The 15957-nt window shown below is 35.4% G+C and overlaps 2 protein-coding genes across 3 annotated transcripts; both read right to left on the minus strand.

The window, feature by feature from the left end:
• Nucleotides 1-16: 16 nt before the first annotated feature.
• Nucleotides 17-11128, minus strand: LOC134847821 (zinc finger protein 90-like). Of its 2 annotated transcripts, none has more exons than XM_063865046.1 (5): nucleotides 11023-11128; nucleotides 5120-5337; nucleotides 4556-4907; nucleotides 2256-2506; nucleotides 17-1400 (listed from the first exon to the last, which is right to left on the minus strand). In XM_063865046.1, the coding sequence occupies exons 1-5, from the start codon at nucleotides 11031-11033 to the stop codon at nucleotides 286-288; spliced, it is 1947 nt and encodes a 648-aa protein (XP_063721116.1). In that variant the 5' UTR covers nucleotides 11034-11128; the 3' UTR covers nucleotides 17-285. The 2 variants fall into 2 exon arrangements, with proteins under 2 accessions (XP_063721116.1, XP_063721115.1); XM_063865045.1 differs by lacking the exon at nucleotides 11023-11128 and adding an exon at nucleotides 5618-5871.
• LOC134847822 (indoleacetamide hydrolase-like) lies at nucleotides 10482-12951 on the minus strand. The gene is made up of 2 exons (XM_063865047.1): nucleotides 11758-12951; nucleotides 10482-11338 (listed from the first exon to the last, which is right to left on the minus strand). The coding sequence occupies exons 1-2, from the start codon at nucleotides 12829-12831 to the stop codon at nucleotides 11066-11068; spliced, it is 1347 nt and encodes a 448-aa protein (XP_063721117.1). The 5' UTR covers nucleotides 12832-12951; the 3' UTR covers nucleotides 10482-11065.
• Between the last annotated feature and the right edge of the window lie 3006 nt (nucleotides 12952-15957).

Below are 15957 nucleotides of genomic sequence, written 5' to 3' on the forward strand. Positions count from 1 at the left end.
CAGTTAAAGCCCTTGATTGAACTAAAAATCACAGGAGCAAAAAGAGCCGATTGTTACTATGATATACAATAACAAATGTAATTCACTTCGAACAAAATTTGTTTCCAGAACAATTTAACTTAACCTATAAAAAATTTAATTTTCGATATCACCAGTTTGGTGAACTTTGAATTAAACGTTAAACGTATGTCTAAAACTTGCTTAGATTAGTCAACATCTGCGAGATTCGAAAAACCAAATTGCCAAAAATACCACGATATTTTTCTTGAGTGTGAAACTGTTCAATTAATGAGGCGCATGAATCAAATGAAGCTCAAACTCATAACTATCGCTGCAAACTTCTCCACAAGATTTGCACGTGAACGGATTAACTTCGCTGTGAAACGACATGTGAACATTAAACATTCTCTCACTTTTGAAAATCGTCTCGCAAAATGGACACGCGTTGTCAGATTGTCGCATTGCGACGTCGGATCTTCGCGTGACGTCGGGTGTTGAAGTCACGACCTGGCGGTGTTCGTCAACGTCCATGTATTCGTTCGACGATCGCATATTTTGTCGTTTAGAACTCGGAGCGTCGTCGTCCTCGTCACATTCCTGGGGAATTTCGAACTCAGGAAGCTCCCCTTCTTCGTCAATCGTCAAGTCTCGGTTCGTCGCCTCGAGTAGCGAACTACACTGATCGTCGTCTGAGTAGTTCACACTGCTGTTTCCGCTCGTCGGCCGCCGGTAAGAATCGGGAGCGCCGCCATTTGCTGAACCACTTCGGCTATTTGATGACTTGTTAGACAAACTTCTCGGACGAGTGATTTTCTGAATTGGGCCTACTAGACCTGAAGATCCCTTTTTATGTTTAAGCAAATGACTTGCAAGACACTTTTTGTAGGATGTGTTATAATTGTTGCAGATCGTACACTTATATCCGCCGCCAAATTTCATTTCAGTCAAGAGTGTGGACTGAAGAATTTCTTCAAACTCAGTCGAGTGCCGCGCTTGGTGCGATTTGAGACAGTTTTCATAAATTGTACTGTAACTACAGTTAGTACATTTAAAAGGTTTTTGACTTACTCCGCTCTGATTGGACAGCGAGTTCAACGACGAACTGCCCGAATCGTTGTTCGGATTCGATTCTGAAGTCGTGTTGTGTTCGTCGAAGTGAGTATTCGAGCCGTCCGCGGATTGGTTGAAACTTCTCTCCTGGCTCTCGCTAGTGATTGGCTTCTCTATTTGTCGTCTGATTTGATTGTGGATGGTCATTATGTGAATATCCAGTTTGCTTTGCTGATTTGTCGTGAAAAAGCACTCTTTGCATGAAAATGAGCTCTTCGATATGGGCGGCAGTTGTACCGAAGGAGTTGGCTTCCGTATTTGATCAAACTCAAATTTTCTAGGGCTCAAATCTAAAAAAAGTACAAATTTGTCCCACAAAATTTTTTCAAGCCCATTTGTTCCGACGCTTTACCGAAGCTTTACCTCGCCTATGTTTCATTATAGAAAATAGACAAAAAAACTAAAAAAATTTTTTGAAAAAATTAAGTTGAAAAAATTACTTTGAAGTTTAAAAAATCTACACAACTTTCATACCTGTCTCGAATGATACTAAGATACAGCTTCAAAAAGCATTCAGAATCATTTATCGAGAGGCAACTGGGTCAAACAAAGTCAAGCCAAAATTGAAAATTTTGTCATGAAAAAGTTTCAAACTACAAAATTTTCGCGACCCGTTCCTCTTGAAACAGAAAAGCAAGGCATAAGACAATATTTTTCCATCAAAACTACGCAATATAAATTGACTGAGTTGATATAACACAAGCCAAAACCGTTTATTACAAAAAACTTGAAAAAAAATTATTATTATTCAATGCATTTCAAAAATGGAAATTGAGCCAACGGAAACTTGAATGAAAACATAAGACTTTTTAAAATTTTGCAATAAATTTATTCAAAAAATTAATTAATTTCTACAATGAACTAGACGGTAGTTTTATTTGAATATTCAACAAATGATCATTTTGATTTAACCGGTTCCTGACTTTCAGCCCTTTTTAAGCTTTATGTTGAAATTTGAGCATGGTTTTTTGAAAATTTGGACGACTAAACAGCATCAAATACTTGATAAATTTTTATTAATTACTTTAAACCACATTTTTTTCATTCTAAATTTACCTATACATATACCCCATGACAAAAAATACCGTGTCAGAAGATCCCATATACTAAAATTCTTGATGTCATAAGATCCTATGAAGTCTAACCTGAGAGCATGAAGTTCTGAGCCGCGCTCAAAGGCGCCGCCGCCGGCACAGTGCTGACTCCAAACTGATGATGATGGTGATGTGCTCCTCCTCCGGGTGCGAAAAGTCCGGACACTGCAGCTGCAGTAGTTGGTGCAGGTGTCTTCAGGGGGTAGGGTGAATTGGGAAAAGCGGTTGCCACACTATTGCGTCTCAATTCATCCAGTTTGGCAACTGTCAGCAGGTTGTTAAGGTACAGGAGTGGTTGAATACTAAACAAAAAAAACTTCATTCAGCAAAAAGCTTAATTAAATCGAGATGCCACGTGACAGGCCAATGTCTTTTTGGTCTTCTCCCAATCGAAGCTAAATTTTAAGTGTACATTTACATACGTTTGCTTATGAGTTTATGGGTTGAAAAAACAATCATTAGAACCTAATTCAATACAAATGAAACTACAACCGCTCATTCAGATAGAAAACATACTTAAAAGGAAACCAAGAATCCATAGAAACAATTTATTTAGCAAAAATTTTTAAAGCCGAAGTAGTGGTCTTCAGAAAAAAGAGTACAAAGATCCCAACATATTTACTATTTTGAAAAAAAAACTAGAGCAAAAACTAATAATTCCAAAAAAAATTAATTAAAAAAAAACTATTCTAGCAATTTTTGTAGAGGGGGAGAAGAGACAGGTTTTAGATTTTTTCATTAAATTCAGGCACCAAAATCAAACCTCATATAAGGTAAATGAAACCTCATATAAGGTAAATGAAATTTCACATTGGAGCCCTTTCATTCGTCATATCGAACTTCATTCAGTCACAAAAAGTTCAAAAATATATCCCAATGTCGGGAAAAACCTTTCATCGCCAATAACAAACAACAATTACCGATACCAAAATTTTGATGTTGTAGGTCATAAGAACTTTAAGTCCAATTTTAAACCATTAATTTCAATTACATCCCTAACTAAAAACTTAGCAAAAATATTTACTAATCAAATTTTTTTCTGACTTATTGTGGTTTTCAATTTTGTGAAACGATATATGGTTAGAATATTCTCTCAAAGCCTAATAATTGGTTCGATTTTAACTAACCTGTAATCCATCGTTTTGTGAAAAAAATTCGGTCGAATTAACAAAGGTTTTTTGTTGTTATTTTTGTTTGAATTGTTCTAAGGAATTTCAGAAAAATGAATTTGAGAGGATGCATTTCTTTTGTTAGCAGGAGTGCTCTTTCATCTTGATCATAGAGTAACACGTGCCTACATAAGTGAAAACTTTTTGTTTTCAAGTGTTACTTGTTAAAAAATTCACTCCAACTACAGGCCTAAACTTCACTTTTATATTGAAAAAGTGGGCGATTTTAGTGCTAAACAGAGAAAATCGACCAGTGGATTTGGATGTTAAAAATATTTCAGAATTTAAATGGTCGTGTTTGCAGAGTTAAGTTGTCAGTTTTGAGACAAAAATTCTCAAAAGCAGACTATCTGGCGCTGAAAGACGAGGAAATTTCTCTAGTTGAAATATGAAATCTGTTTGAACTTGATATCCATTTGATTAAACAAACTTAAGTGACACAAAATACTTTCAAAACTGTTCACCACTTTGTGTAGCACTTAAACCAAAGTATTTAGAGTTTTGTTCAAATCCAGGGACTATAGTCACTACCTCATTGGTTTTCACATTTAAATAAAAGAGGCGTTTTCGTGAAACCAAAAGTTTCAACCTAAAAAATGTTGATATAATAACAGTTTTTCTTCTGAATGATATTCACCCATATGACAACCAAAAAGGTGCATTTTTCAAACATTCCGTCAATTTTACCTGATTTCATTATATAATCACTGTATTTTGCCAGTATTTTAAGAAAATTGTTCCCATATTAAAAACAATTATTTGGCTTAAATTTCGTTGCAATTAATTTACGATCTTTCTCTCTTTCAAGGGAGCTGATGACTATCATAGAACATTTGTTTTCAAAATGGTCGTACAAACTAAATATATGTCGAACCTAAATTTGATCATTTAGAGACAGCTGAAGTAGTCTAACAGAAGTACGACGTGCGCAGAAATTTCACTAGTTTTTGTTTTTTTTTTTTTTTGGGGGGGGGGGGGGGGGCTTATTGAGAATTTTTGTCGAGCTTTTTGTAATTCGATCAAATTGATTTTTCGAGCTCCCCAAAAACCCTAAAAAGACCGTTCAGCATGTTATTTTATTCAAAAGGAGGATAATGTGCGTTATCCCTAAATATAGCATAGATGAGATTGTATAGTAGGAAGCAGAGAGAGAAGGGGGATTGATGAGTTTGTCAAATTTACCTATACTGTGGAAGCAGTAAGGTTGTTGTAGCGGAGTAGTTCTTTGGCACAGAGTTTCCAGGGGTGTTTCCCGGCGACACCCCTCCCGCCCCGCTGCTCACGCCTACTGCGTTACTCGCATTCGCCGAGCTTGTTCCATTTCCGACTGAAATTCCAACTGAAGACATTGATGGCGCAATCATTCCTGTAGCTCCATTAGAAGCGTTTTGATTGGCTGACGTTTGCCCAAAAATCGAGCCATTCTGATTGGTCATTTGGTAGTTAGAGGCTCCGTTTCGGTTATTTTCGATAGCAGGCAGAAGCGAAGGCGATTCAGCACTTTTGGGTCGGGTTAAAGTTTCCAATGATCGACCTAAGAAAATTGATTTTACCAGAAATTTCTAAACACATTGTGGTAACTTAATTAATTGAACCGAACACAAAAACTGACCATAAATACATATATAAAGATTGATAGATACATAAGATTCACCAAAGTTAACCTATCGGACAAAAATGGGAAGTTAAATCTATTTTTTTTCAAAATTGCAGAAAATGGTTTCGGCATAAATATGAAACTCTTACTAGTGAAGCTTCCAGCCTTCTGGACGCTGCTCAATCCAGCGAACACAGGCGATCCGGACTTGTGCTGTGCTTTCATTCGCTCCGGAGAAAAGCCCGGTTTCGGACGAGTCAGATCTTTCATACTCTGGCTGAAACCGATACCACCGGGCGAAGCTGGTGATGGCGCCGTCCCTGGTCCAGTCTGCGTTTTGGTTCTCATCTGGCTTTCACGGTTCGTTCTGCCAAAAAATTGCAACAATGTAAAACAATGCGCCCTAAAGGGGATCGAATTTAATGCCGTCAAAAAATTAATGGCATTGAATTCCTTATTTTGGGTCAAATTTGCGAAATTTGAATATGTAATGCATGTTTGAAATGCTACACCAGAAATTTCCGGGTTAAAAGGAGTTTGGAAAAATTTGCAAAACAAATTAGGAAACATTTCAACACAAGTCAACCTGAATTTACATGATATTAAATTCGAATATAATTGCGGTTGAAAAGAGAGTTCCTCCTTACCTTTGTTTGAAAAAACTCACTGCCATTTTTTTTTTAAATGAATTCGAATTTTGGAGAACTTAAGAAGGCTATTCCGTTAGATTGATTTTTTAAGTTATGACTACAGTGATAAATTTGATATATCTAAGCTGTTTGCGTAAATGAATCGTCAGTCTAGTCCAAAATTGGAATTTTTCAATCTTAAGAACGCCTCAAACGACTAAGAATACAAAACATCACTGACGATATATCATGAAGTTTTACCAACTACGACTCGTTTTTACTATTCGCTTATACAATATTTTGCATATGAAAAATAGATAGATTTTTAAACAGCGAGTTAATTTTTCAGCCCTGTGGTCAAAATACAATTTAATTACTCACAACAAAGAACAAAACAAACTTACCAAAATTTACGCAACAGAATTAAAGAATTTACACAATACTATTTTAATATGGTAAAAGATTTCCAGATACCGTACCAATAAATTACGCTCCAGTCAATTTTTTTTAATTTTCTCATTGTGATCATAGCTCAAGCATCATCATTATGAACAAATTTGAATCAGATTGATTGCTCATTTTTTGCATCACAGTAATTCTTGCAGCCATCGTGAGTCACGGCGAAAAGTTGGCTAGAATTGTAAAATTTGGTAGTACTTTTTAAAAAGTGTAAAAAGAGTTAATTTTACTATGAACGTCAGAAGCATAACGTATGGTGATTTTACCATCAGTGAACGTTCAGAGAAACAAAAATATTTAAAGAAAAATTATTACCATGTTTGCCAGTTCTACACGAAGTCTGTTCTAAGTATCTAAGCACATGAAATGTTTGCCAAACACCTGAAAACGAATTTTCGAGTAGATTCATGTACGTCCCCGTCCAAATCCCCTCTCATGGATTCGATTTCCATCACCATTTAAATGGTCAACCCTTAGGCACTGTTTTACGACATCCTTTTTTTGGCCCGACGGCTCTACATTTTCTGAAGATCGACCTTACAATTTATACAAGTTTTGAGGGGAGCACACGCCTGTTTGGCATGTTTTTTTTAAATATGCTAGCGGGCAGCATATTTAAACTCAAAAGAGTCCTAATATAGTGTTGAGAGAGCTCGGAAAATTAGCTCGAACTAAAAACATTGTCGACAACATTGTCGAAAAACTTTCACAGAACAGCCTCATCCTAAAAATATTTCTGCGCACGCAACTTTCAAAAAGCTGGCTGCCATAAATTCAAATTTATAGGCCTAAAAAACAAAACTGAAATTTAAAACATTTGCAAAGAGTAAACAAGACTGCTCGTATCAGGGCAAAGCCCTGAATGTTCCGACTGCCTTTTAAGGTTTATGGAGCAGTAATAACATTAAAAAATTCAATGAAATAAAACGAAAGAAATTTTTTTCTTTTCTAAAATGTGAAATTTTTCTAAAGAAAACCATCCCCCACACGCCATATAAGGTACAAAAGGATAGATTTCGCTCCTTGTACCAAACCAATTATGGCGAATAAGCTTCTTTTAACCAATTTGGAACAATTTCTAAGACGGATTAACTCTCCGCTTACGCGTTAATAGCGCGAAATATATCGCGCGTTAATTGTCCCAAATTGGCCAAAATGGCAATCTTTAAACCCTCGTAACTTTACGAAAAATGATCACAGGTGAAATATCATTTCAAATTTGAGCTCAGGACAACAATACCTTTCGAGTGATATAAAAAAAATTCCGTCAAAAATGGCTAGTTAAAAAGTCAAAATTTGTCTGAAGAAAAAAAAACCCACCCCGAGCACAAATATTCCGTTACTTTCGTATCGAAAGTCGGAACAACAAGGATAGCCAGTTACTGTGCAAATAGCACAGAATGTTTCGACCATAATCTTAAAAGATCAAAAATTACAAAAAAAAACACTGAGAAATTGATTTAAAAAAAACATTCTTAGAATTCGTTCGAATCACGACTGCAAGGGCTTTGAAATGATATATAACTCGACTCATTCCTATGATTATTTGTGGTATTGATTTTGCGTGGAAAAACAAAAAGAAAAGAACTAAAACACACCCGCATAAAAATTCCTCCATATTATTCAAATGGTCGGGAAAAATAAGAGCTAAAGAATGTTTTTGTTACTCTTTTGGATTCTGGTCTTTATTTATAAAAAGTAGGCACCAAAAATAAACGCGATACTATTTTTTCAGCCTTTAGAGGGATGAATCAAAGGAAGAGAAGATGAAAAATGTTGCTTTGTTCAAGAAATTTTCAGCTACGAATGGACCAAAACACAACGAATTTCATCAGTTTTCAAATTTCATAGCTGAATTCGCCTGTTACTCTAATTTAATTTTAGAAATGTTTAATGAACAGTTTTTTGCATTGCTGGCGTAGGGTTCTTTTCCAGCCAATTTTGATAACCAAAAAAAAGCTCGTAGGGAGTCAACTGTGGTATCACATTAAACCCCTATTACGCGCGATTTGCATTCCGAAAAATATCCAAGAAACTGTCTGTTAAAAAAACTGTTTTCAGACCAAGCTGTTTTTCAAGTCGTATTTTTAAAATTGTTAATTGAACTCAACAAGCATGAAAAATTAGTTAACTTGAAATTCTAAGTTGGGCCTCATCCCTATAACAAATTTGTATATTTTCGTTTTTTAAACGTGGTCGGAATAATCTTTGCTACTTGCAGAGCAGCCAGCTACCCTTGTTTTCTCAAGTAACGTTCTTAAGCAATGTGTTTAATAAAATTTCTTATTTTATTCATACCCAATATTTGGCTTTCAAATATATGTTACTCCACATTATTCAAAGTTGGGCCTCATCCCTATAAAAAATTTGTATATTTTCGTTTTTTAAACGTGATCGGAATTATCTTTGCTACTTGCACAGCAGCCAGCTACCGTTGTTTTCTCAAGTAACGTTTTAAGCAATGTGTTCAACAAAATTCAACGTTTTTAAGCAATGTGTTCAACCAAGTGAGGCTGACGAGCTAGCAGTCAAAAAATAACCGGAAGATCAAAGTCAAAAACAAGGATATATATATTTCATATCCAGGTTTGTTTGTATCATATTTTTATGTCGTTGTTTTTAGGGTAAGCGGCAATTATTAGCCCATCTGTACAGTTTAAACCTTCGTCATTAGATTAAGATGTCAAATAATTTTTCGACGTAGCAGAAGATAATAATGAAAAAGCAGCAAAAATTCCACAATTTGGTGCTCCCGTTTTGAGTATGAGCAACGACGTAAGTCATTGTCAATTTGGTCTGGACACTACTTATAAAAAAAACTGCATAAGGATATACACAGAAGCGAGTCGGAGATTCGCACTACATGCGATACATTACAAATGTTGCACGACGAGCTAGCAGACAAAAAACAACCGGAAGTCGCAAAGTCAAAAACAAAACTGGCAAAACTATATCCACCAAAATTTTTATACTTTAATTTGTCTCGATGGAAATTCATTTTAGAAACAAAAATCACAAAGGACTATTTCCAGCCTTAACCAAGCGTTACAAAAACATTTCTTAAGCGGTCAAATAGCGAATAAAACTTGAGCAGGTGAACAATGCGCCAAAAAATGAAGTCCTAAAAATCTGAGCACAAAACAATTTTGAAACGTAAACTTTAACCGAGTGTTAAAAATCAGCGGAAAATTTTGCCCGCAACGAATGCACAGCAAGAAGAATTTAATTAACCAAAATCATGTTTTAACAAGTATAATTTGAAACAAAGCAATTAGCTCAGAATTTTGTGAATCAGCCATAAACAACTATTGTCTTCAAGAAATACATAAACAAAACAGATTTTTAATTTTTTTTTTCATTTTTTGCACTAACAATTTCAAATAATTTCTAAAGATTTTTTTTTGCCAAAGAAGCGCTATATAAAGCATCCAAAACCATATTTTCTTTTGGTAAAATTATAAACTTTTAGCCTAAATTGTTAATTTTTGGACCGTTACTCGATTGATTTATTCGCTCGAAAATAGACGAAATTCAAAAAATTCAAACCGGTTTTCTCGACCGGGAATTTTTTTGAAAATTTTTGAATCTCCTTCGAATCACGACTGAAAGGGCTTTAAAATGATATATAACTCAACTTAGTCCGATGATTATTTGTGGTACCTGATTTTGCGTGGAAAACAAAAAAAAAGAAAAAATAAAACATCTGTATACAAAGTTCTTCCACATTTTCAATGGTCGAAACAACAAAGAACTAACTGAGCTTTTTAATTGCAAAAATGGCGGTAGTCTGCCAATAAATACATCACATCTTATAGCAAACATTCTAAGCTTTGCCAGAAAGAAAATCAATCAAATTAAGTCTGAACAAATTTTAGTTTTTTAAATTTGCAGGAACTTTCATTAAGAAATTCTCAGATTTAAGGTTTAACCATATCATGGGATTGAAAAAAAAATGGGTAGAATTAACCAACTAAATTTGATTTTTGTTAACGCCAAGCTTTTCATCTCTCCTTTGCGGATGTAACTCATTGTGAAAAAAAATTGTGAAAACGAAGAATTCTTACCAACAACTAGAATTTGTTGTTGAAACATTGTCAATCTAGTGTAATGCAGCTTCACTCCCCTAGTACCCACATATGAAAAAAGCTAAGAAGTACAAATTACTAGCTGACAATATATACAACATTTTGAGACTGAATCAATGCTGTATGAAAAAAGATATCTGAATCTGTGTGATCCATGAAATCGTTTAATGTGATGGACGTAAAATGTGGAATCAAAATCGTATCAACTAATTGCACAATGCTACATTAAAACATGATCATTATTGTGTGCGAAATCGAAAATAAATAACAAGATGAATGATAGAAGTGTAGCATACTTCGCCTATAGTAGCGCTGCAAAAAAGCCTAAAAAGGAAAACGGAAAGAAAATAGTTTTTTTTTCAATTTTTGCACATATTTAGAGAAAACTTTTGGACAAATTGTCACGTGCAGTTCAGTTGGATATGATCGATGTGTGAAATGGACTGACATGTGTCCACTTCGAACTAGGAGCGAATAACATAATACTGTATAAAAGCAATCAAAAGATTTCTAGTCAAAAATAACCATTTTAGCGTCATATTGTATTTTTAAATGGATTACACACTTAAACTGTGATTAAAAATCAACATTCTGATGGTTAACGGTACAAAAAGTCCTGGAACTGAATTTAATTAAATGGAGCTGAGTCTTAATTATAGCCCTAGTCGATCCATGATGGTTCATTCGCAAGATATATATTTTTAAAGATAGTCATTTCCGGTGTCTGACTTAATTTTTAGAAAAGCTTTAAATTGATTGCTGGAAGATATTCATCTTTTTAACGAATCTTTCAAGATGAACACAATCAAAATTTTTTAAAAAAATCATGCAAGGTAACCATATTTTTTAACGAATCTTTGAAGATGAACAGTATCTTACAAGAAAATCATTCTCTTTCGACTAGGGAAGCTTTTTCCGGCTGTTATATCAGTTTCTCAACAGCAAGTGCGACTGAAAGCAATTGTTCATCTTTGTTCCTCTTCCCGTCAATTTCAATCCCAATCGGAAGACCCTGGACAGTGGCGGGTAGAGATATTCCAGGCACTCCTATGTTGGAAGCCATGTTGACATTGCGGATAATGGTCCACAGAGTTGAGACTTCTTTTCCGTTGTGACTGATTACGTCATCTTGTCCTATTTTGGGAGCTCTGGTCGGACAGGTGGGGAAAATGACGCCGTCTAAGTTTTCAGTGACCTAATACAAAAAACAGTGGAGACCATCTCGTGAACGAAAACTTTGCGAGACAACCAGAATTGAAACAATCGAAAGAAATATTAAATGCAGGAAAAACAATCAATTTGAAAGTTTTTAAGGACTATGATTGGTTAAAGAATTTCGGCCATTTGCTCGTCTCGTCACCTTATATTAACATCGGATTAAAGTTCGGCTTTAGCGCTGACTAGAATATATTGTATACCAGCCTGTTGACATTTCCTCGATCAAACGATCTGTTCTGAAAGCTTAACTTCACTGAAAAAAAACACTAATTCATTACGCGTTATTATTAAAATCCGATGATTTTTCAAACTTGAGCCCTAAAATATTGGCACACAGGCAAACTTCCATTTTTCATGCACCATGTTTAGTATAAAGGTGAAATTCTAAGGCGTTACCTTAGCGTATATTTCCTGCATTTTGGGCAAATCTTCATAAAGAGCCTTTCTATACTCAGCTTCTGTAGTTCTCTTTTCGCTCATCTGCGCGTCAAAAACTGCCTTCACGTCTGGCGATTTGATCTGTTTGACAAGCTTCTCAAAATCAACACTAGGCGCGTACTTTTGCAGATAAGCAGGTAGATTTCTCATGATTTCGTAGTTTAAAACCGGAAACGCGAAGGCCAGTTCGAATGCCCAATACTCATCCAAATTGATTTCCACAATTTCAACCCCTGCTGCTTTCAAACTTCCCATCACTTTATTCATGCAAACTTCGACTTCCGGTTCCAAATCACTCAACAAAACAGACCTCTCGATTCCAAATTTGATGCTTTTCAGATCTTTTGGCTCTACTTTTGATGTCGGTTTTTGCGACAAGATACTATCGAGCAATGCGACATCTTCCACCGATCGGGCCAGGGGTCCCACTATATCTCGCGATAGTGAAATGGGTATTACACCATCGGAAGAGTACCGACCAGTTGACGGCCGAAACCCGACAACGCCGCAGAGCGCAGCTGGAACCCTGACTGAACCTCCGGTATCTGAACCAAGACCAAATGGGACGATTCCTGCGGCAACAGCAGCTCCCGTACCTCCCGATGATCCTCCAGGAATCCGAGTCAAGTCGTGCGGGTTCCTAACTGCTCCTGTAGCGTAGTTGTTCGAAGTAATTCCGAACGCTAGTTCGTGCATGCCAACTTTGCCAACCAGGACCGCACCTTCCGCGAGAAGTTTATCCATTACCGGCGCGTTTACTTTCGGAACATTTCCAAAAAGCGCAGGCGTTCCACCGGTCGTCGGAAATTGTGTTGTATTTATATTGTCTTTCGCTAGAAACGGAATACCATGCAATTTACCTTTTGAAAAATCATCCAGAGATTTAGAGGCGTATTGATTGATGTCAAAAAAAGTAACAGCGTTCAGGTCTCTCTTAAGGTCAACAGATTTGCTTACAGTATCGAGCACAGCAGAAAGTGCGGTACCCCCCGCGATTAAGTTTCGGTAGTCTGGAATAGTTTTTAGAGGCATCTTCTAGCTAATCAATGAATCAAGTACGAAACTAATTAGATCTATCTGCCAAGTGTTGACTAAATAACAAGTCGAGGAACTCTGCTGACTATTTAACGTTTAAACACCAAGTTGACCTATTCTTAGCAATTTAAGATAAAGAATAAACATTACACATTTACGATAGAATTTCACATTAACATAACTTTCATATCATTTAACCTGCCTTCCAATCAACCTGATATTTTTGCAGGAAAATGGTATGCTATTAAATTTTTCAAAATTCATCTCAACAACAAAATTGGGGTTTTCAAAGTAATTCTAAGCAACAATAAATAAACATTATTCTCAAAAAAAAAACAATTATTTTTGCGAACACACGAAAGCATAAAAACTAATTAGTCCAACTATTTTAATTGAGAAAATGCGTCTTCATCGGCAGTAATTTTCCTTCAACTTCCGTGTTGGTAGTCATTTGATATAAAAATCTAAATCAATCCGAAAACAATTTCCTATTAAACGGGCCGGTTATATGTAATTTTTTTTCTTTGTTCTGAACGCAGGAACAAATATTTTCTTTTGCCAAGGCCACATAATTTTTCATTTTTTTTTCTGTCTCCGGAAAACTAGTGAAAGCGCCAACTTGAATCTTTACAGGGATTATCAGTTTTCGAAATGTATGAAACAATCCACAAACACAAATTCACGCTCAACAAATCATTCGAGTACTTCTTAGTAACTCCTTGGTGTCTGCTTTCCCCACTTGCCACTTATTTGCTGCCAGTTTAGCGGCGCCTTTTTCGAACAAATGTTGATGACCAGGGAACCAGAAGTAAGAAATGAAAACGATATAATTTCAAATGTCATACAAAACGATGCACAAATTTTATAACCATACAACCCTTATGAACATTTTGGATCTACTTAACAATCTACTATGGGGATTGGATCTACTATGGTATCGACTTGGATCTACTATGGTATCGACTAAATAATTGCCACCCCTATAAATAAAAGCAGTAAGTTAGCACTAGAACCTTCTATTTGTCATTCGAATTTTGCTGCATTCTGATAGGTCGATAATCTAGAGGGGTTTACCTCAAAATTTTCTGATCTGGTTTACTTATTAAATTTTCTAATAATTTGTGACCTTTGGAACTGAGTTCTCAAAAAATAAACCAAGACGGTGAGAGGAGCTGATTTCTTGAGACTCCCTTGCAAAAAGAACAATATGGGAAGCATAAATATCAGACCAATATTTCCACACAATCAAAACTTTTCAAACATTTGCTTTGTTTAGGATCAAAATGAAGTCTGTCATATCAACATTTCGATACCTTAATTGACCTAATGGACGTTTGCGCGGAGTAAAATAAGCGCTGATTTAAACTATTCGGACAAAACTCGGAAAAAACGCGTTATTCTCAAATTGTGTTGATTTTAGACAAAAACTGATGACGACAAAACTTGCTTAGAATTTTAACAGAATTAATGAGGTGCAAATTTGTAAACGAATGTCAGGCCCAAAATTTTACCTCAAAAGGATCGTTTTTTTTCTTCATCAAATCAAAAGTTACGCCAAAACTAATTGTTCAATTGCTGACAAAACTATATCACTGCAAGCATCTTAAATAGCCCAACAAAGGGGTATAATCTTCTCAACTTAGCATTAGTTAGCTTATTTTTGTTTGATAGCCAATAAGGTGATTTTTGTGCATAAGATAATCAAATTTTAATAGTTTGCGCACATTTTCGGAAATTATACCTTTGTAAAACATTGTTGGGCTACATAAAAGGCTCACTTTGACATAGTTTTGATGGCAACTGATCCGGTAAGTCTGGCGTAACTGTTGCTTGAAAAAAAGCCAAAAATGATTGTTTTTGGGTTCAATTTTTGGGTCTGAATATCTCAAATAAATTGCACCGTATTATCTTTGTTTAAACTAAAAACAAGTTTCGTCTTCATCATCTTCGATACCCTACATGACCGTATGATCTTAAATAAACAAATGAGAAAAAAAAGCGTTTCAATTTTCAAGTTTTATTCGTTTTATCCGGATAATTCAAATGAGCGCTGTTCTACGAGTGATAAACATGGAAAACATTCCTAAATTCACAGAATTTTCACACACACTGGGATAATCAAAGACTAATTTTCTTTTTCATTTTCGTTTTGTTGCACTCATTCTGTGGTTTTAAGGTTAAACGCACTATTTGATTCCAATCAACCGAAGCAAAGCTGCACTGCCCGAACACAAGCAGAAATGTAAGACCATTGCCAACAGCAGACTGACCACATAGTGAAAGAGTAAAAAATGGCCGTCAAAATTTTGTAAAAAGTGACCAAAACAACATAAAAAGTGACCAAAAGTGACCTTCGCTCTCCAACACAAACAAAAAAAAAACATTTAAGGCGGTCAACAAACTTAATTTAGCTGTAATTAAACTAAAAAAGTTGTTCGATGACAAAGGTAACGAGAAGTTTTCTTGCCGAAAACAACATAGGATATCTAGAATTCAATGCGAATTTTCCCATCATAAGTTGTCTCGTCTAGATGCAGGGCATAGCGTTTCATAATAAGCTTAAAATTGAGTTCTCAAGGCGAAGCGGCCCTTTAAATACTCAAGCAAAAACATTACAAGAATTTTTTTTTTAATTCTGACGAACGACTTGAACATCAATACTTAGAAAAACTACGACATATGCAGATACCCGATATTGATACTTGAAAATGCGCTAAACCACCAGACAATTTTGGCTCCAGAGCTTACGTGAATGAACTCATAATTGATCAAGAATTGGCTCCACAAAAACACAGCTGTTCGGTTAATTTTTTCTAGGCGACAAATTCCGGTGATATGTAACAATATGATGTAATTTTGATTATAGCTCATGTATTAAATTGGAGAACTATAATGCACAATATTGTCATTTCATTTTCAATCATTTGCACTACTACTACGGTAGATATTGTATACAGATTACTCTGCCAGATCAAATGCTATTCAAAAATTAGGATTTTACTTTTCTTGTGACTTTTGAAACAAATTATAAATATTGTGCGAAGTATAACAAAAAGCGATCCAGCTATTCGAATTGAACCTACCACCACTTGAAATTTATCACCTAAATTCGTTAAGTTTCGA

This window comes from Symsagittifera roscoffensis, chromosome 6, assembly GCF_963678635.1.
Source record: "Symsagittifera roscoffensis chromosome 6, txSymRosc1.1, whole genome shotgun sequence".
Classification (NCBI taxonomy): Eukaryota; Metazoa; Xenacoelomorpha; order Acoela; family Convolutidae; genus Symsagittifera; species Symsagittifera roscoffensis.

What these genes read in the sequence shown, in the direction of transcription:
- LOC134847821 (XM_063865045.1), bottom strand. Translation starts at nt 5,643, where the DNA reads ATGGCAGTGAGTTTTTTCAAACAAAG. An exon ending in GAAGGCTGGAAGCTTCACTA is followed by an intron (nt 4,908 to 5,119) that starts GTAAGAGTTTCA and finishes CAATTTTCTTAG; the next exon opens with GTCGATCATTGGAAACTTTA. An exon ending in TCAGAACTTCATGCTCTCAG is followed by an intron (nt 1,401 to 2,255) that starts GTTAGACTTCAT and finishes TACTTTTTTTAG; the next exon opens with ATTTGAGCCCTAGAAAATTT.
- LOC134847822 (XM_063865047.1), bottom strand. Translation starts at nt 12,831, where the DNA reads ATGCCTCTAAAAACTATTCCAGACTACCGAAACTTAATCGCGGGGGGT. An exon ending in TGCAGGAAATATACGCTAAG is followed by an intron (nt 11,339 to 11,757) that starts GTAACGCCTTAG and finishes TTTTTGTATTAG; the next exon opens with GTCACTGAAAACTTAGACGG.